The 21,260-nt window shown below is 38.8% G+C and overlaps 1 protein-coding gene across 4 annotated transcripts in view; it reads right to left on the reverse strand.

Annotated features, from left to right (window-relative positions):
- Positions 1-20,986, reverse strand: part of IGF2BP2 (insulin like growth factor 2 mRNA binding protein 2) — a 165,076-nt gene extending 144,090 nt beyond the window's left edge. For 2 of the 4 annotated variants that reach the window (XM_068546399.1, XM_068546398.1), the window contains exons 1-2: positions 20,732-20,986; positions 19,094-19,154 (exon numbers count right to left, since the gene is read on the reverse strand). In XM_068546399.1, coding sequence (XP_068402500.1) covers positions 19,094-19,154; positions 20,732-20,909 — 239 coding nt within the window. In that variant the 5' untranslated portion in view covers positions 20,910-20,986. Of the gene's footprint in view, positions 1-16,936; positions 17,033-19,093; positions 19,155-19,661; positions 19,780-20,731 lie in introns of those variants that run through there. The other 2 variants (XM_068546401.1, XM_068546400.1) reach the window with 2 other exon arrangements.
- Between the last annotated feature and the right edge of the window lie 274 nt (positions 20,987-21,260).

The following is a 21,260-nucleotide window of genomic DNA, read 5'->3' on the forward strand; positions in this document are numbered from 1 at the left end:
CAGAATAGGATGGTAACCGTATATTAACTATCTGCATCTCAAGGGCATTGAAAACGTAAAATGAATCAAGACTACAGCTCACTGAATAGTGAACTACCATTAATTTTAATTGTAATAGGACAGAACCGGAATTTACTTTTTCTTTAAAAAAGAGGGAAGGAGTGCTTACTTAACAAAGAAATCACTATAAACAAAATCATAAGAGGTAAATTTAAACTACTAAGAGAATAAGCTGTTTAAACACATTTCAGAAGTATTTATATATAACTGATATCATGAATATAAATCATTTTCTCTATTCAATAAGAAAGTCTAGCAGGACTGTTCTTTAGCAACATTTTGTTAGTTTACTCAGGTTACAATTTTTAATTGAAAGTAATATAATTTTTTAAAATCTGCCTATTCAGACATTCTACAAATTATCATTCATCTTTCCCTTACCTCAACTAGTCTGAATCAATGAGGCCTCAATGTATTTAATTCTAACCATAACCTCAGGTCAAGAATTGAACAGCATCAACCAAATTCAGAAAAACTGATACTGCTTTTGTTTTCAGACAAGAGGATCTGATGCATTTGTTGATGAAAAACACCCAACCACACTCATTCTGCATTGCGTGGCTCCAGGCTGTTAGACACAACCATGAATGTCTGAGGTTCAAACACCAATTGCACTGGTCCATGAGCATTTCTGAAAATCCAGGAAACCTGTGTGTTTCCAAAGGCCGTAGAGCTATACTCGAGAGCCTCTCCACACACCCAGGGCCACTCAGAGGAGTGGCATCCTAACTGGACTCTGTGGATAGCTCCTGTGGTGAGCCGTCTGTAGGCAGGGACACCTGTGTGGCTCTGTGAGGTGGCCTGGGAAAGGGGCTCTGTCAGATCACCAAACAGGAAACGTTCTCGTCTTCCCCAGAAGGTGCTTTTCTTGACTTGAAAAACAAATCAACTGGTGGGGCAAGTTAAGGAGGAAAAGCCGAGATTATCTGAGACCTGAGTAAGTCACCTGAGGGTGTTCAGCCTGCTGATGGCTTCTGATTTTCCCTGCTTCCTCTCCCCCACGCTGGGATTACAACAAGAAGAAAAGTCACTGAGGAAGAATGAGAAAAAATACATTTCTTTGGGTGCATATCCACAGGCAGTCAAAATATTAGGAAAACCAACAATAATAAGAAACAGTGTAGTTACATATCACAGTTGGTCCTCTGAGCTCACAGAATTCCTTGTTCATGCTCACCTTTAACCTCCTAACACTTGAAAGTGATAAAAATCTGAAATAAATCTTAAACTCAGTCTCTCCACTGAGGGTAGTTGGGATGTTCTCTCTAAAGAAAAAAAAAAGTTTAATACTATAATCATTTGATTGTTTTATGAAGAAAAATGCATCAAGATTCTTAACTATGAAGAGGTCAACAATTCACTCAGAGCATAAAAAAGGGAGCAAGGTAAGCAAAGGATAAAGATAAAACTTCGATGGACTAGAATATATAACCTGTGTAGAAAATTTAATATTATATTTACCACTATTGGCTTTTTTAAACCATACAGAAAGCACCTATCTTTTCTAAAGAGCAGACACTCCTAAAGGACTCCAACATTCTATGAGCCTCAGTCTATACAAGTTCAAAAGGAAACAACCAACATTACTTTTTTTTATTCCAAATTTATTTTATTAAAATTTTTGGGGAAAAAAAAGTTTTGGGTGTTTTGAGATTTGACACTGTTATTTTTTTTTTTTTTAATTAGTCTCTCTGTGTGCATTTTTTAATTATTTATTTATTTATTTATTTATTTATGGCTGTGTTGGGTCTTCGTTTCTGTGCGAGGGCTTTCTCTAGTTGCGGCAAGCGGGGGCCACTCTTCATCGCGGTGCGCGGGCCTCTCACTGTCACAGCCTCTCTTGTTGCCGAGCACAGGCTCCAGACGCGCAGGCTCAGTAGTCGTGGCTCACGGGCCTAGCCGCTCTGCGGCATGTGGGATCTTCCCAGACCAGGCTCGAACCCGTGTCCCCTGCATTGGCAGGCAGATTGTCAACCTCTGTGCCACCAGGGAAGCCCCGACACTGTTATTTAAATATAAATTTTTTTGCTTTTTAAAAATAGAATTAAAAATTTTTTTTTATTCAAGTATAGTTGATTTAAAATATTGTATTGGTTTCAGGTGTACAGCAAAGTGATTCAGTTATATATATATATATTTTTTCAGATTATTTTCCATTATAGGTTATTATAAGATATTGAATATTTTTCCCTGTATATAGTAAATCCTTAAAATAAAGTTTCATTTCACATTAACTATCATGTTATCAGGACCTTTAAGAGAAAAGATTGCCTGTGTAATGGGAAGTATATGCAAGTAAAGTAAGCATATGGAAGTAAAGTAAGCACTGGGATTCAATAAAAATTTAAAGACATCACTATTAAAATAGTATATTTTACTGAAGTCAAAGTAATTTAGGACATTCTATAGGCAAAGTTGATAGGTCTACATGAGTTTTGCACAATCCTCACACAGAATGAATCATTCAACACTGACAGGGATATATCTCGCTTTAACAACAATGCAAAAACACTAGCAAATATCTTCAAGAAATAAATGTATAACAAAGGTAGGTACCAAAGATCTGAGGGCCTGATGTTTGTATTTTTAGTGGGGAAGAGAACTGGCTTGTCTGATATCAAAGTGACCACTGCTTTTTGCCTGAGAAAGATTTACTCAGATTTGGTATAGTAAATAGCATATTTCTTAGAAAACCAATGATTTTAAAGAAGGGTAAATATATTTTCCTCTCGTAGACCACGGCTAACCACAGTGTGGCACAATTTTGGAGAAATCAGACCTCACCCAGTTACAAAAATAGCAAAAAGGATTCTTGCTGCTGGCAGAAAAGTGACATCTTTATCGATACTGCAAGAACAGTGTTTTAAACTTCTCAATTAGGCATTTTTTTTAAAAAATCAGCTCTTTTAGATAAGGCTGAAAGGGGAAAATTAAATTGTGTTTTATAAAATGGAAGTAACTGAAATCATTCTTCAGGGGAAGGAACAGAAAGAGGCAAAAAAGAAAAAGAAAAGATAAACAACTCAGGTTAAATACTGAATATATGACCTGTCTAAGTACTTTGAACAATCTGGGCCTCAGTTCTCTAATCTATGAAATGAGGATAGTAGTATCTGTCTTCCTCACCTTACAAGGTGCTGAGAAAATTAAATAAGAATTATAAAAGGATTCAGTAAACTGTAACTGTTGTTACTGTTGTTTTATAAGGAATTCCAGTTTCACTCCAAAAGGAGCTAATCATAAATATTAATACAAGGGGATCATTCTTTTCAGTATAAGTGACAAATCAACCAAATCTCTCTTTGACTTGCTGACTTTTCCTGATTGACTTAATTCAACCCTAGATGGTCCCCAATGATCCCTACCCTCTTGGTATTCACCTTTTGAGTAGTCCCTTCCCTTCGAGTGTGGACAGAACTAGAGTCTTGTATCTAACAAACAAAATAAGGCAGAAGTGACAATGTGCAACTCAGTGACTAGGCCATAAAAGGCTGTGTGGTGTCACTCTTTCTTGGATTACTCACTCAGGGAAGTCTGCTGTCATGCTGTGCACAGACCCACGGAGAAGCCCACACTGTGGGGAACGGAGACCTCCAGCCCACAGGCAGAGAGAGACGGAGGCCTGCCAACAACCCCAGAAGTGAGCCTCGCAGCAGATCTTCCAGCCCAGGGGAGTCTTTGGATGACTTCAGACCCGGGTGGCAACCTGACTGCAATTTCATGAAAGACGCTGAGCTAGAACAACCCAGCTAAACTGCTACATGTTCCTGACCCTCAGAAAATGTGTGCCATAATAAATGTTGGTTGTTTTAAATTGCTAAATTTTGGGGTAATTTGTATGCAGCAGCAGATTACTAATACACAGCACTTGACAGCATCTTGCTTTGCAATTAACATTTAATTTAAGATCAGTCTCTTCCTTGCTTATGAATTATCTTAACCACTGGTAAATACTGTCATTTTTGTACTTGTCGGTTTTTTCCATAATAACTTTCGAGGCTGTCTGCTTAAACTGATCATGTTTGATTTACTATATAAAAACACACCTTAAGTTTGATTCTTGTATCCACCTATTATCTTGCAATAGAAGGACAGCTGCTTTCATTTTTTTCCAACAGGTTTTTCTTCTGTGATTCTCAGCAGATGTTTAATGCAATTTGGGTTATACAGAGAAAAATATCTACAGGGAAAATTGTATTTTCATGTAATCATACTGAATTTAATAGTACTAAGATTAACCTATCTTTATTTTTTTTTAGAAGACTGATTTGTAAAACCTATTCTGGTTCCAACAAATCTAAATCTTTGCTTTCTAATACTCGTTTTGCAGCCCTGTGCAATTGCTCTTTTGCAGCTCACCTCATATTTTAAAGAGACTTCATAACTAAAATGTCCGTGAAGGTTTCATTCTACTTAAGCCAAAAGATTAAGTCAAAAGTTTGAAAAAACCACTCACAAAAAAGCAAAATCTTTGAACTGCTATCCCCCCTGCCCTGTTTGAAAATAAAGAAGGAAAGAGAAAAAGAGGGAAAGAAATAAAAGTAAATTATTAATGATATCTTATTATGATTTTAATTAATTCATTCAAAAATATTTAATGACCAGCTATTTCCAGGCATTCAAGATGCAACAGTGGAAATAAAAAATAAGACACAGATCTCATGGAACTTCAAATTTTTTAAAATTCAAAAAACCAGCCCCCAAAATAGAGTTAGCTATTTTTGTGGAACCTATGACCATTTAGATCCATCACAAATGAGGGGAGACATATAAAATCCTGAATTCCCAGATCCTGTATGCTACTTTATTATGCCTTACCATAAATGACTTGCTAACTTTTTTTTTTTTGAGTGAGGCATTTACTTCTAGTACAAGCTTAAGGTGAATAAATGGAGAGAGAATCAATATTTATAAGTTTTTTCTATGTGTCATGCATGTTAATACATTGTTATATAAACTACATAGTAACATTAATTATTTAGTATTAGAATACAATTTGACAGGTGAAATTTAGGCTCTAAGATGAAACACTAGTAAGCAACATGGTTGGGGTTTAAATTCAGTTGATTTTGATTCCAAAGTCCATGTTCTTTCCACCCCTTGATGAGTTCTGTTCAAAGCTCCAGTAAATCATGGTGTATATTCTATTCTAAAATTCTAAGATCAAGAGCTTCTACAAAATTGCCTTTCAGAAAAAAAATATTCTATTAAAACTACACTTTAATTCTAATAATTACTTCTAATTTAACTTTCAGTCTTATATCAAGTAGCCACTTTCAGAAGAGCTCCACTTGGATATCTCACATGACATCAAACTCAACATACCCAAAATGTGATTTCCTTCTTAAAAGCTACTCTCTCCCCAAGATTCTCTTTTTACCATGGCATCACTCTCACCTCACAATTCAATCTACTTACCTATCACCAAGTTGTCCACTCTATTATGCCTTACCATAGATGACTTGCTAACTTAACTTCTCCAAGACAAGGGCTTTACCTCACCATTATGGTGATCACTAATGGGCTATTTCATTATGTATGTAAATTATAGAACAAAAAGATACATTTAAAAAATGCTAATTCCAACTGTCAGAGAAGATTTTTGTTTTTCTTTTTTCTTTTTTTTTAAAAAGGTCCCTTAGGCAATTGGCAGTTCTCATTTAGTTTGGCCTTAATGAGTATTTACCCAGGGCCCAGAAGCAGAATCCATATGGCCTTCAATTTCCTCAACTTAAATACAAGAAAGTGCAACAGTAACCAAAACATTTTTCAAACATATTTAAAAGCATATTTTTTTCACCACCAAATTTTTCTACCAAGTACACTCTATGCTTTCAAAACTACCTGCCTTATATCAGATGTTGATTTATAGGCAGAACTCAAGTTCTTATTTTTAAAAATGTTTGCTGGACATACGAGAATCATATTTTCTTAGGAAATGGTTTAAAACATTATCTATAGTTGGCCTAGTGTTTAACTGGAGAAGAATTTAGACTGATATGGAAACATGTTCCTCCAATTATATGAAAATAGAGGCTTATTTTTTTCTCATGAACATGTATTCTGAAATACTATATAAACTTATAAGAGTGTCACATATTCAGCATATGTACATTCTATATTTACGAAAGGATTTTAGATGGCTAAATACAACAGAAGCAAAATAAGATCTCTATCATAAAGCTAAAAGTAGGGTACTCTTTAATGGAGAAAATAATTATTCCAGAAAACTAGACGAAGGATGGTTGCTCTGAGACCTAATTTTAGTTTTGAGCTTCCAAACAGCTATCATCATTGGATAAGAGACATACTAGTTTATCCAGTTTATCAAGAGAAGGACTTTCCCCTCTCACTCACAGACAGCCTTAAAGGTAAGAGATACTAAACGTAACAGAGTGTTTTCAACAATATTTTGCAGAGGATGCTGACTTTCATGTGGCAGAGACTGCAAACTGGCAACCCATGAGCCAGATTAACCTGCTGTCTTCTTTGACTCTCACAGTGTCTCCAAAAATTTTTCAATGGTTGAAAATTTTAAATATTTAAAATAAGAACTCTCCAAAAATAAATAAATAAATAAATAAAGTTTATTTAAAAAAAAAACACAAAAACCTAGTTTCTAAAGATCCTTGATTTCATCATCTTTAGCTACGACACAACTCGGGGAGTTTTAAAGAGCTTAGTTTACAAATTCAGTGTCCATGATTTGAAGACATCACTATCAGTCTGAAGAGAAGGGGAAAAAAGGTTGGAGCTAATAGCTACCCCTCCTACACTCCATAGAACACCCCTCCTTTGCCACCACTTATGTCATCTGCAGGAATCTAAGTGTGGACCCCTGTAAATATATGGTGGTCTATTAGAACAGTATTACTATAAAACTTGAGTGCATATTATGAAATCATCAATCTTTGAAGACCAATCTGCAGGAAGTTAGAGTGGTGAAGCATAGGGGCATGGAGGAGAGCTCAAAGGGCAGTGTCCCAGTCTCCCTCTCCCTCTCTCCCTCAGGACTATAAGGACTCCCTCCAAGAGTCTTTGGCCATAAGTTAAGAAATCATCAAAAAAATAATACATATTTTTTGAAGTAATATCCTGTTTTTAAACAAGAATCATACATGCAAGACTGATACTGAAGAAGTGCATGTTAAGAGTATAATGGCTCATGTCCCTTCTGATTTGTTGGGCATCCACTCTACCCAGGTGAAAATATTTTGAAGATCACCTCTGTGTTCATGGAACCCCAACATACACAACAGATGAAAGTAGGGCTGCTCTGCTTGAACAAGGGGTAGGAAGGCTATCCTGCTTGCACCTCCTAAAGCAAAAACTTGTTCTTGATGAATGGGTGGGTCCCATGTCACCAGACCCATCACTGTACAAAGTCAGTGGACTCTAATGGCTCTGCCAAGAGATAGAGTACAATTATTGCCCAAGGAGCTCCCTGGAAAGTTCCTGAAGTGCAAACAATCTGTGCTGTTGATTGTAGAAAAATCCATAGATTTAGTAGTCTGGCATGCAGTTGGCAAAGCAAACAGTTGTTACTAAAGCGAAAGTGACAGAAGATGGAAGGCCATTCCACAGGATTCAGAAGTAAGGGAGGCAGGGTCTAAACTTTCCTCAGGAAAGAGCTTTGCATCTGCTAGAATACCTGATCAAGGAAGGAATGGACTCAAGGCCCAGAATTACATACTATAGGATGGATACTTCCAAACTGTTTTTTCAAAGCAGCAAACCCCTCTTCTAATCCAAATTCTAGACCAAACTCCAATATATAAAACAACAACGAATGCAGCTGTCTTCCAAATGAAAGGTTGGTAAGAAGACAGGATCCCACAGGTACATATGTCCACTCCCTCTTCCCATAAATTTGGCATCTCCTCAGAATCCTAAGGCTCCGTGGAACACTCTGTTAAAAGCACGGCTGTGGGGAATAAAACATGTGACTCTGGCCTGGAAATTTTTAAGGCAGGTATTAACACCTTGACCATGATTGTTATAGGTGAACTAAAGCCACAAATCATTTTCAATATCAGAATTATTGTTTTGAAATCACTATCGAAATAGACACATATGGCAAACCATTAATACAAAAATCAATGAACCAAAGAGCTAATTCTTCCCTGGCAAACCTCTTAAGATGTATAAAGAATTACATTAGAACCAGCCACCTGTTCTCAGTCTTTTATAACCTTTACAACAAAATTCTTTTTTAACTTATCTACTTCATAAACCTAAATCCCTGTCTTTATTTCAAATAATGGAGCCACCAGTGCCCTTGTCATTTCAAATCTTTTGTGAAGAAAAAAATAAATAAAATCTAAATTTTTTAAAAATATTAAGCAACTAAAAAATTTAAAGAATATTAACCAACCAGCAATTTGTTTTTTATTCCTTAGAAAGGAGATTAAATCCTATATTTTAGAAAATCTGAGCTTAAAACCTAGTTTCTCGGGCTTCCCTGGTGGCGCAGCGGTTAAGAATCCGCCTGCTAATGCAGGGGACACGGGTTCAAGCCCTGGTCCGGGAAGATCCCACATGTCGCGGAGCAACTAAGCCCGTGCACCACAACTACTGAAGCCCGCGCACCTAGAGCCCAAGAGAAGCCACCGCAACAAGAGAAGAGAACAAGAGAAGCCACCGCAGTGAGAGGCCGACGCACCGCAGTGAAGAGTAGCCCCCCGCTCACTGCAACTAGAGAAAGCCCGCACGCAGCAAGGAAGAACCAACGCAGCCAAAAATAAATAAATAAATAAATAAATAAAGTTTATTTTAAAAAAAAACACAAAAACCTAGTTTCTAAAGATCCTTGATTTCATCATCTTTAGCTACGACACAACTCGGGGAGTTTTAAAGAGCTTAGTTTACAAATTCAGTGTCCATGATTTGAAGACATCACTATCAGTCTGAAGAGAAGGGGAAAAAAAGAGTACAGCTGGATCCAGGAGAAAGGCCAGGTTATTTACACACCCACAAATTTTTTTCTGTTCTTCAATGGTTGTTGTTGTTAGTAGATTTTTTTTCCTTTACAAAGAATAACCACCAATCCACTTCAGGGGGGAAAAAGAGTAGCCTAAACTTTCAGCACTGGGAAATTCCATCCCAAGTTTTCAACTACTCACAAAACCTTATGAGGGTTGACCCCCAGGACCGTGGAGACCATGGAGAAGCGTGTCTGTGGCACATTCCGAGGAAGCGTGAGCCACAGAGCCCATACATTCCAGCACACTGAGCAAGCACACACACACCTCCCCACTTCCCCAGACTCCGCCAGCGAGGGGGCACCAGGCTGGAGGCAGGCCCCACACACCAGGCACCTTCCAGTCCTGCCCAGCCATCCCTGCGGAAGTACAAAGGGGAAGGAGAATAAGAGAGAGGAACTGGCCAGTGCAGGGCCTCAAAGAAAGAAATATAAGACCGTTTGTGGGGCAGGCCAACCACATACTCTAAGGGTTTTTAAAAGTCAAAGAACAACTTGTGTGAGACTCCTGGTCCTGCTACCACCAATGGAATCACTTACTTTCTCCTACCCACCACCAGTGAGTACCAGTCTTTCCCACATGCTCTGGAATTACAGACCGTACAAGCTGCACGACAAAGTTCAGTCACCTATGCTTCTACGGCTATCTATATCCTTTCTCCCTTCCTCCATCCCTCTTTCTCTCCTTCCTTCCTTTCCTCCTTTCTTCCTCCTTCCTTGCTTCCCTCCTCCTTCCCTTCCTTCTTAATAATTGAAGAGGTTAAACTCCAGTTTTTCAGTGTTAAACTCTTTCATCATCTACCTCCGACTCTCTCATGTAAAGATGCACAGACCCTTTTACTCCAAAACCTTATCTACACAATGAAGAGACAAAACATCCATTTTTCAAATATGCATTGTTAAAATCACAAAGATCAAGAGGGACTAAAGTAAAATGTCTCCACATAACAAAAACTATATAGCCTGTCCTCACGTGAGCTTTTTTGAAATAGCCTCTATTTCATGAGTTGGTTTGAGGTTAACCTGTCCACAGAACCACGATTCAATGAAATATTTTTTTGCTTTATTTTCAAAGAGAAAGAGTAAAAGAGAAGATACAAATGTGGTAATAAAAATCTTTTCTGATAATATTCTTGACTGAGAAAAGCCTAATTATTTTTTCATCTCATAATAAAATTTTTTTCATAAAATTACATTCTTATCAAAAAAGCACCACCTCTATATCTACGAAGCAAAATTCTTGTATATCTCATTGCATTGGTAGTATAATTGTATCTCAAGTCCTATTTACTAAAAAAAAAAAAAAAAAAAGTCATGAATGCATAATATGCTTAAGTAGTGTATCAAAAAGAAGATACAAACCTTTCTACTCCCTGTGCTTTCAGAATCTTTCATTGTCAAAAAAGTTTAAGGGCTCCCCTGGTGGCGCAGTGGTTAAGAATCTTCCTGCCAGTGCAGAGGACACGGGTTCGATCCCTGGTCCGGGAAGATCCCACATACCACGGAGCAACTAAGCCCGTGTGCCACAACTACTGAGCCTGTTCTCTAGAGCCTTCGAGCCACAGCTACTGAAGCCCACGCGCCTAGAGCCCGTGCTCCACAACAAGAGAAGCCACCACAATGAGAAGCCCGTGCACAGCAACGAAGACCCAACGCGGCCATTAATTAATTAATTAACTAATTAATTAAAAGGTTTAAAATTTTCTAATGTTAGTAAGATGAACCACTCTATAGAAGATAATTTGCAAGAATCCCGTATTTCCGTCTCCAAATCATAGACACTTTTAAAAATATACAGATAAAAATGAAAGCATGCCACACTTTGTGCAATACTCTAGGTCCTACACAAAAAAGTCTGAGGTGCTTTTTTCCAGGATTTAAAAAAAGTATCTGGGCCAAAGGCATAAATACAGACCCTCCCTACCCCCCGCCCCACCCCACTGCATACATATGTTTTTTACACTTAACTTTCAACCACAATGATTTTTTTAAAATCTTTTATCTTTAAGTTATTACTAATGCCTCTACTATAGGTCTACTTCAAGAAAGTTTCTTCAAATTATGACTAACACTTTTCAGCTTTCAGTTACACTAAATTAAAAATATACTAAACTTCAGTCCTTTATTTTCCTCAGCATATCTGTTGTATACATGTAAACTTTAGCTCTAATTCTGAGTTAGGAAAAACATACAAAGTTACTCTATTACCTATGTACACATTATCACAACTTTCTACTTTATTGCTAGGGTGCTGTTATTGTATACAAATTAGATGGTAAGCAAGGGTAAGACGCCCACTGCTTCTTTGAAGCAGGTTTGGTCGGGTAGAAGAAGGAGTTGCTTTGGAGTCCAAAGCTTTACAGCCCTATCTGTGAAACGGATGAAATTCAGATCTCTCTCAGCTGTATACAAAAAAATATGGAGAAGGCCTAGCCCAATGCCTAGCACATTAACTACTCAGCAAGTATTAGTTACCTTTCTTCCTTTTCCCCATCTTCTGAGTCAGAATTCCACAGAACATGCAATACCCCATTCTGGGCTCTACTAAGTTAAAGAAATGAAATGCCCAGGGAGTTGGAAATAATCTTCTTTCACTTACCTTTTTCTTGATAATTCCTTCCTCCCTTCCACCACAACCATAAATATGATACTACACAAAAGTTAAAGGAAACGAGGATAAATGCAGAAAAAGTTCACAATTAAGGGGAAATGGACTGTTCTTCACATGCTTAGTTATTTAGTATATGCTTTTGAGTGACTATATCATTAATGAGGAACTCAGAGAACTTTAGGGATGCTATCCTATTAACATTCATTTCACTCCCACAGGAGAGGCCAAAGGCCATATTCTGTACAGAAAGTGAATCAGAGAGAGAGACACCAAATCTCAGGAAAGACTTGGCAGCTACCAGGAAAACACTTAAACCAAAACAGTCCTGCCCTCTAGCAATGGATTGGCTGAAACCTGGGACGAACCCACCCAAGTGATTCCTTGAGCTTGACTTTCCTTTACCATGTGGCACATGGTCTTGACCAGGGCTACCTGTGTAATCTGTGTGGCTAAGCTGTTGAAACATCTTTCTCAGCAATGTCCTATGTCATAACACAAGGAATGCAACCACTGAAAAAAGCAATGTAACAACAACATCAAGATCCAACCTGCTTGGTTAGGCATACCCCACTTCTGTCTATGGGCAAGCATAGTGATACTGCCAGTAATTTAAAAATGACCTCTGTTTCTAATTTTTTTCCTAAAAACTATAACAAAGTACAGATCATTTGGATTGATTAAGAATAAGATCATTGCAAAGGGTGATTCACAAACAAATCTATATTTATATCTTTCCATCACTCTTGAATGGCAACCTTTGAACCTTACAACACCTTCAGATAACTTCTTTAATTAAACAAAGTAAATGTAGGTGAAGTACGCTGGACTGAGAATCAGAAGTTCTAACCCTAGCTTTACTATTTAATAGTAATGTGACCTTAGGTAAATTATTAAATTTCTCTGAGACTGAGTTTTCTCATCTAAGAAAAGGAATAATATTAAATTTCCTTTCTTCTTCACATAATTATTATTTAGAATAAATGAAATAATGTGTTGAAGAGGCTGAGATATTATCAGTACTATGTGAATATGAGATGCAGGCACAGAAACATACATTTATCTAGTATTATTTACATGTCAACACATGGAATCATGAAATTACCTTTCTGATCACATTTAAAACAAAAATTAAAAGTCCAAGCTTCCCCCATAAGGCAAATCCTCACATGTTGGTACACATTAATTGTATGATAATAAGAAAAACTGAAAATATCATTCTCATTGCAATCATCCCATACAGATTATCCTGGTCATTAGGTACAACATTTTCTTATGATATAGATAGATAGAAGAAAGTCTAAAACATGCATCAGAACTCTTAATTTTCATTTATTGGACTTACTGAAATACCTATTTTATGAAATATTCTTGATAATAAACAGAATGGGAAAATTCTAACTAAATCTTCACGTTTTAAGAAATAAAGTATAGAACAGATAAATAAATAGGAAATCCAAGAATAAACAAAACATGTCTCCAAAATGTAAGCTTATTATTTAGTGAGAACCAGAGGCTTGGGGAAGAAACATATCTATTAAATGATGGACATCATTTTGGACTCGATTGCCTGCTATTAATGCAAAAGTATCCATTTTCTCTGGTCTACTTATTCAACACCTCAACATGCCATCAAACACTAAACCAAATTAAAGAAACAGTAATTATATTCTCCCTCCTCTTTGGAAGCCAAAGTAACAAAATCTGAATTTTTCTGTAAAAGAAAACAATTTTTCTTCACTATTTTATGGAAAGACCAGACTAAAGTACATGATCAAAACAGGAAAAGAAAAACCTTAAAAATAATGCTCTGAGCACTCTGCAATTTTGCTGCCCAAAATAGAACCCATACAGTCCATGCCACCAAATGAAAATTACAAGTTTGTAAGCATGAAGTCAAATTATAAAGTAAAAGATTTTTAAAAATATTTTAATGGTGATAAATGAAAGGAAAGACTGTTATCTTTACTGGTAGGTGTTCGTTGTTTATTTGCTATTATGTTTTCTTCAGTGATAGTGTTTTGAATGACCACCCAAACTAATTTGAACTTTAATTTGAGTGTAAAAAGGACAAACCTTGACTAACAAATTACTTGGGCAAGTTTTGTTAAACAGAACTCTCCCATTCTTCAAATTAAGAAGTTAATCATAACTTTTGGAAATTATGCTTTTGACTAAAATTTTTAGAAAGCTGGTTTAAAAAATTGGTTTAGCCAAACCCCACCACTTTCTTCTTCAACACCAATAAGAACACTGAAGACATTTTGGTGGCATTTAAATATAATTTTTTTAAATATATTTTTGAAATTTATTATTCAACTTTTTTAACAGCCTCCAAAGAAACCAGCTCAATACTATGCTTCTTCTAATGAAATTGATTCTCTCAGAGTACTTTTGTTATGCAAAATAATACACTGTCTTCCACAGTATAGAATTTCTAAATGAAAATGCATATTCAAATCTTAAATCTTCTACAGAAAATCAAAGCCTACACAGAATCACTTGCCAATTCTCTTAGTGAGAGGAGACATCCAAGCAAAAGTGAAGGAGAGTAAATTTCCCACAGAATGGTCCTTCCAGGAGCATGCTCACTGAAGAAGCCACTACAGGTGTCTGTGCCCTGGCTCCCACAAGGTTAACCACCTGCAAGAGTTATGCATCACTCAAGGCACATATTATTGCACTTGACTCCCTTTAATTACCACAAGGTTCAAACACCTAGCAATTTTCATTTGCCTTGTCAGGACTAAAATCCAGAACATTTGTTGTTTAATTTAAAGATATCCTCCTCTTCCCTCTTGATACCATCTGTCTGAAACTACTGTCTCCCATAAAACACACACGCACGTGTGTGCGCACACACACACACACCCATGTGCACACACCCTGCTGAACCACAGAGATGATACACTTAAGCTCAAATTATGTCCTCTAACAACTGACCAATTGCTCATCTATTTTTGAGGATTTCATGAGCAGACTTGGAAGAGTGATTCAGCAGGAGACAGCAAATATTTAGAAAGTTGAACGTATCAAATATGTATATAAATAGTTCTTATAGAAATCTGATTTTCATAACTTTTTGACTTTTAATAAATGTGCCCAAATTACTACCCTTTTATGCACATTTCAATGTTATTTACATTCCCCCCATTTAAAAAACTGGAACAACCTCTGTAAAATAAAAAACATTTACTCAAAATAATAGTGAAATGTTGATTTTGATATGTATTAGTTCTAAATCTTCTAACGTCCTTTAAAATTTTTCTTCTTAAAGAAAATATATTGTACTTTAGATCATTATGTATAAAAGGTGTTCTACAAATATTATTAATCTTCTCTCATCTTCTCCATATAAATGATAATCTCAGGCTAACATAATAAAAAACAAACTCTGAGACCATCCCTTACTGGTCATCTTATACCCAGCCATAATTACAAAGAAACATTATTATTTAAAAAAACACAATTTGACAAATGTATTACATATCACCAAATCACCTTTTAGAATTAACGTTTATGTGTTTAGCCATCTAGTACTTCTATAAATCACTACAATATAATTTAAAATTGATATGAATTTGGCAAATTGGAAAATCAAGCCCCATATAACATCTATTTTGATTTGTAGATTTCAATGGCTTTTAATATTTAACCAAGTAACGTAAAAAACATCAAATGGCCAGTCTTTTAAAAACACAAACTAGAATTTTAAACCTGAATTACCAAGTAATTTTTTTTCTTTATTGCTTCTATTTTAATTCCAACACTTATCTCTTAAAGGTCATCAAAATGTGTAATTTTCTATGGCATTCCCTAGAACTGCATAAAAAAATTACTAGCCTTTTTTTAAAATGGGAAACTAAATGTCCAACTCAAAGACAAATCAAAACTAACCTTAGAGTAATATATGTATGTGTGTGTATGTGTGTGTACATATATATATATATATAAAATATCCACACATGGAATCTATACAATTAAATCCAGGCCTTAATGTCTAATTCAACAAACTCTTGAAATAGGGTACCATATGATTTTAACCTAATAAAGTCTTTTCTGTTGCTACAAAATTAAAAATTGATCCATCAAAAGCCTTTGTTGCAGGGAGGGCTTGAGGTTGGGTGGTTGGGTTTTTTTTTTTCTTTTTGGTATTTAATTCAACTATACACAATGTAGTACATACAAGCAAAACACAATTGAGATACTGTTTTCTTTAACATTCCTATAGGAGACCAAATTCATTTGCATTGGAGAGAACACAATTACTGATTTCTAACTCATGAAAGACAAATTCATAGCTTTTTCCTACACTACCTCATAGTATTCTCACCATCTTAGTGAAAGCATGTCTAGCACCACTTAGTTACTTCCTAGAAGTGGGCAGAAATTGCATTTTTCAAAGTTTTGTTTCTCACAGAATCATTCAACTTTAGTTACAAAGCATATTCAGGTTAGCGTATGTCTTAGCTCAAAACAATTTATGCAATGTGTGTGTGTGTGCATGTGTGTAGATACATATAGTATATAAATTTTTTTTAAACTAAACTCTCATCAACATCAAAAATGAAATTTCTATCAAGGAAGTTTCCACAACTTTTACAGCCCTTTGTCTGTTTTTTCTTCCTTAAGAAATCTTTGATTCATATATGCTACCAAGAAATGCGAATAGAGAAAAAAGAATCAAAGATTTTTATTCAACAGAGCCTGAAGCCAACTTAGAAAGTAAGAAAAATAGATGGTTTGTACATGGTTTACATTACAATAATTTGCATTTAATAAGAATGAAGCACATGTGGCAAAAGAAAAAAGAGTTTTCTACTTCTAAGTGACTCTGAGAAAATAATACTATCTAGTCTGTCTACAAAAACAGCACATATAACATAATGCTAGAATGATATTTAACAAAAGATCCAATTGGTAAGCAAATGGCATGCCAATATTTTCATAACTTAAGATAAAAAACATCTCCTCCCAAGTATCATTAGGTTAAAAAAAAATCTATTTGGAATATAGATATTAAAACTGATTCTTGAGAACAGAAAGAAATCAGAACAATATAAAGAAAATGAGCACTCACTTGTGGAATGGTTTTTTAAGTAAGCAAGCAATGAGGATGAATTGTTTTCTTCACATTTTCACTTCTACTAACACAAAAACCACATATAGAACTGACTGAAGGCCAACAAATGTACTTTTAACTTGTTAATTTTCATGCAAGTGCAATAAAAGAACACCAAAATAGTCACCATATAACATAAAAGCTTTGGTTTCAAATGTCACAGTACCCTGTTTTTGAGAGTCCCCTCCGTGGTGGAGCCCTGTACATGAGAACACACAGCTGCCTCCTCCCAGGAGTCTGAGCTCAGTACACAACACCAGGCATCAGCTCTCTCTCCCTTAGCCTGCAGTACCAGTAACTAATTTCTGCATTTTAAACTAATAAAGGAAAGGAAGAAAGATCAAAGCTATCCAATCAGAAATGAAGCAGCCCTCTACAGCAGCAGCTTATGCATACATTTGGCATGTCAGACATCTTCAGAGTAGTGAATCATACACAGCGCATTTCAATCTACCTCCTAGGTATTTCATATTACCCACAGTGTTCAAAGAAATCATGTACCAATAGAGCTGTATAAGTCCTAGACTGCTCTTTATTTAATTAATACTAAAAATTTGGGACAAGCTTTTAATTCTGAACTCTTATATAAACACAGCAAAATCATCTAAATGACCCTCCATCTAACAGCAAATAACCTCTGTATTTTGAAAGAAAAAAGTTAAAAAGTAATATATTTGTGAGAAGTTTCAAGAGATGTTAATAACTTTGAATAAACTAGTATTTCACTTACATTGCAACATTAAATAATATACTTTGCAACATGAAATGAGACACCAACTAACCAAAGATAAAATTCTACCGATTTTTACTAATTATAACCAAAAAAAAAACCTCAAAACAATTATACAGCCAACAGAATTAGATATTTATAGAAACATAACCCATCAAATATTTTGGGTGGTTCTTTCAAACCCTGTTCAATATATTCATCCAATATTCAAGTGTTATAAGATGAGTAATTTTAACTTACAGTGAATAGTTAATGTATCAAAAAGCTTCAACTTCGATTTTTCAAGCAAAAAAAAATTTTTTTAAGAAAAGCATACAAACTTAAAATACTTAATTGAAAAATTAATCAGCTGCACATTACATCTCTTCCTAGAGAGAAGAACTAGCTTAATACTACACATGAAACTGCAAATCATAACTTTTACCTCTTTTTTTTTTAAGTTATTAAGTAGTTTTCTGATATGCCACTGGAATCATTGGCAAACAAAAGATAATCTGTTGCTTAGTTAAAACATATCTGGAAATGTGCACACATTTTTAGAAACCCTTTAAGCAAAACATCTATGTATTTAACAATTGGGATAGTTTGTTTTAAAATCTATTCAATCCTGGCAAAAATCAAGTAAATGGTTACACTATGGAGAATCACAAACTGTAAAGGTGGTAAGTCAAAGACTTCACTTAGAGTCTCCAATTCAGCTACTTAATGACTAATGGTGAAGAAATGTATGTGAATGGGATATAAACTAAATTACGACACATAGGAAAAAAATCTAGAATGAGTAATATAAAGGGCCCAAATTTAAAGTCCACAATAAACTTTAAACAAAGATGTTCTCCCTCATTCTCTCCTCACAGACATTCTCATATAAGCAAATCACTGTGGAGAAATCCAACCTCCACAAAACTTTTTAGTCCTTCATTAACAACAGTGCACTTAAATATAATTATAGATTTCACAGTGATATTTGTTTAGCCTCAAACATATCTTAAAAGCAGCAACAACAAGAAAACGCTCAGAAGCAATATTCAGTAGTCTCAGTGACTAAAAAAGTCTGGCTTTTAACTGCCACCTAATCCAAACAACCTACTTGTTTAAAGCACTATGCAAAAATATCGACCCCTTGCTGAATTATTTTATTATTCAACACTAAGGTATCTAAAAAAGAAAACTAATTAATCGCAATAATCGCGAAGTTTAGTTAAGCAATTTAGCTGACACAGTAAATATTTACTCTTAACATCTCACAGGAAGTCTTGACAAGCATTTGTTGCCATTGTGCTGGGGGGCAGGGGTGGGAGTGGTGGGTGGGAGGCAAGTTTTCATAAACAAGTTAAACGGTCCCAGCGAATTTAACACAGCTAGTGTTCGCCACCCACCCCCAATAAGGCACCAGATATTTTCCAAGTACAGTAAACACCTTATATAATGAAAGTAAAAAATGTAGCTTTCTAAACTATTTTAACTCCACTACAAAAACAAACAAACGCCTTTTAAAAAACTATACAAGCACATTTTAAAAAACTGAGTGTATTTTTTTTTATTTAGACGTTAAGACCAATCACACAAAAAAACTAAGCAAAATATATTTACCTGAGCTTTTTGGAGACTGAGTAATCAACTTCCATGATTTTCCCATGCAATTCCACTTTACCTTTAAAACAGAAATTAAAGCACTCAGAACCTTCCTGCGATCAAACCGGCGGGGGGCTAGGAGGGGCACGCACAGAACTCCACGCTCCGGCTCCGCCTTCGGGCGCCCTCAAGGGGTCTCCTACCCCGCTCGAGCTGGGCAAACTTGGTTCCCAGTGGAGAAAAAAGGTGGGCGCCCCATGTCGCCTCGTTCCCCGGGACGAGGTGGCAAGGGTGCGAGCCCGGATCCCGACCCCAGGTATAGCTGTGGGTGGCATTACCGGAAAAACAAATTTAATAAAGAGCGGCGCCAATTTGAAAGGATGAGCTCATTTGAAACTCAAGCTGCAGGGCTGGCGCGGCCCCGCTCCTCTCCGGGCCCCCACCTCTCCATTGCGCTAATCCGGGCTCCGAAGGCTCCGCTGCGCTCCCCTCCCTGCCCTCTCCTCCCGGTGGCCCTGGTGAGACACGCCGAAGCCCCCCAGGGGCCGCTTCCGCGAGAGCCGGGTCCCCGCCTGCTTCTGGTCACCTTGGCCTCGCCGCCGCCCCGCCCCCACCCCGCGCGCCGGTGGGGAAGGGGCTCCGGCCGGGCCGAGGTTCGGGGGACGCAGGCTCGTGGCCTGGGGGCGAGCGCGGCTCCGAGCGGTGCGTGTGCGGGAGGGAGAGTTGGTGAGTGCGCGCGCGCGCGAGTCTGTGTGTGTGTCGCTCTCCGTCTCCCGTCTGGGCTCCAGCGCTCTCGCGGGCCCCCCGGTCGCCTCTTTCTCGGTTCTCAGTCCGGGCCCCCACCGAGTTGAGACAGGGCACCTCGTAAAAAGGTGCTTCTGGCCGAGCGGGAGGCGGGGGGACAGGCGGCGGAAAGCCCCCAGCCCCGAGTTCTTCTCAATAAAATCGGACAAAAAATTCAGAGAAAAATAGGAGCGCTTGAGAGACAAGCGAGAAGAGACTGAGGTTCGGGAGAGGACCGAGAGAGATGTGCCGTCGTGCAAAGGCGGGGTGGGGGGAGCCCCGAAACCTCGGAGGGGATCGTCAGGGTGGCGCCGAGGGGGTGCCAAAAGTGGGGGACCGCGGGGCGACCTGGGGAGGGGGCTCGAAAGGAGAGTGCGGCTCAGGGGACGCCAGAGGGCGAGAGGTCCTGGGCACGAGGCACGGGAAGGGGTAAGGTCCGGTCAAGGGAGAAGGACATGCAGGGTTTGGGGGGGGTCCCTGACAAAAGAGGTGACGGGAAGGTCAGGGAAGAAGGGGAGACGGGGGCTCTCTAAGGATGGGGGTGGGGAACTCTGGAAAGCAACTCGGGGAGCCGGAGGAACAAGGGGTGCCCCGGGAGAGCGAGAGAGCCTCGGGAACCCTACGGGAGGCTCGGGGGTCGCCCCAGGGCTGCGGCTGGGAGGGCAAGGGGTGAGTCCGGAGCCGTGGGGGGAGGGGAGCTGGCCGTCCCAAGAGCGGGCCGGCGGTGAGAGTTGAAGGTCTGGTGCGTGGAAGTGAACGTGCGGGCGCTAAAGACCCCGCCGGGCGCCGCCCGCAGGGCTCGGCCTCCCTCCGGGCGCCGTCCCGGCCTGAGCTGGGCGAGGCGGGGGGAGGGGGACAGCGCCGACTGCTCACCCGAGAGGGTCTCGATGGCGCGGATGGCCCAGTTCTGGTCGGGGTAGTCCACGAAGGCGTAGCCGGACTTGAGCAGGACCTGTCCCGCCAGGGGCAGCTTCCTGTCCCCGAAGAGCTGCCGGAGGTCGTCGGCAGTGACGGCGGGGCTCAGGTTCCCGATGTAAAGCTTGTTCATCATCCGTCTCTTCCCCGAGAGCCCGCGGCTCCCCCGGCCCGGTACCCGGCGCTCCTCGCCTCCTCCGCTGCCCTCGTCTCCCCTCCTCCTCCTCCTCCGCCCCCCCTCCCCGCCCTCCGCCCGCCCGCCACCCACCCCCACCCTCAGCCTGGCTCCCCCCACCGCGGCCGGCCCGGCCCGCCCGGGGGCAGAGGCGGAGGCGGGGACTCGGCGCGGCTGCCTCCTCGGGGCAGAGTCCCGGGCCGGGCGGCGGCGCGCGGACAAAGCGCTCTCTCTGCCTCCCTCTCTCCCTCTCAAGGCGGTGGCGGGAGGAGGAGCAGCGGCGGGCGGCGGCAGCGCACCCCGCGTGTGTCT

This window comes from Eschrichtius robustus, chromosome 6 (assembly GCF_028021215.1).
Source record: "Eschrichtius robustus isolate mEscRob2 chromosome 6, mEscRob2.pri, whole genome shotgun sequence".
In the NCBI taxonomy this organism is placed as follows: domain Eukaryota; kingdom Metazoa; phylum Chordata; class Mammalia; order Artiodactyla; family Eschrichtiidae; genus Eschrichtius; species Eschrichtius robustus.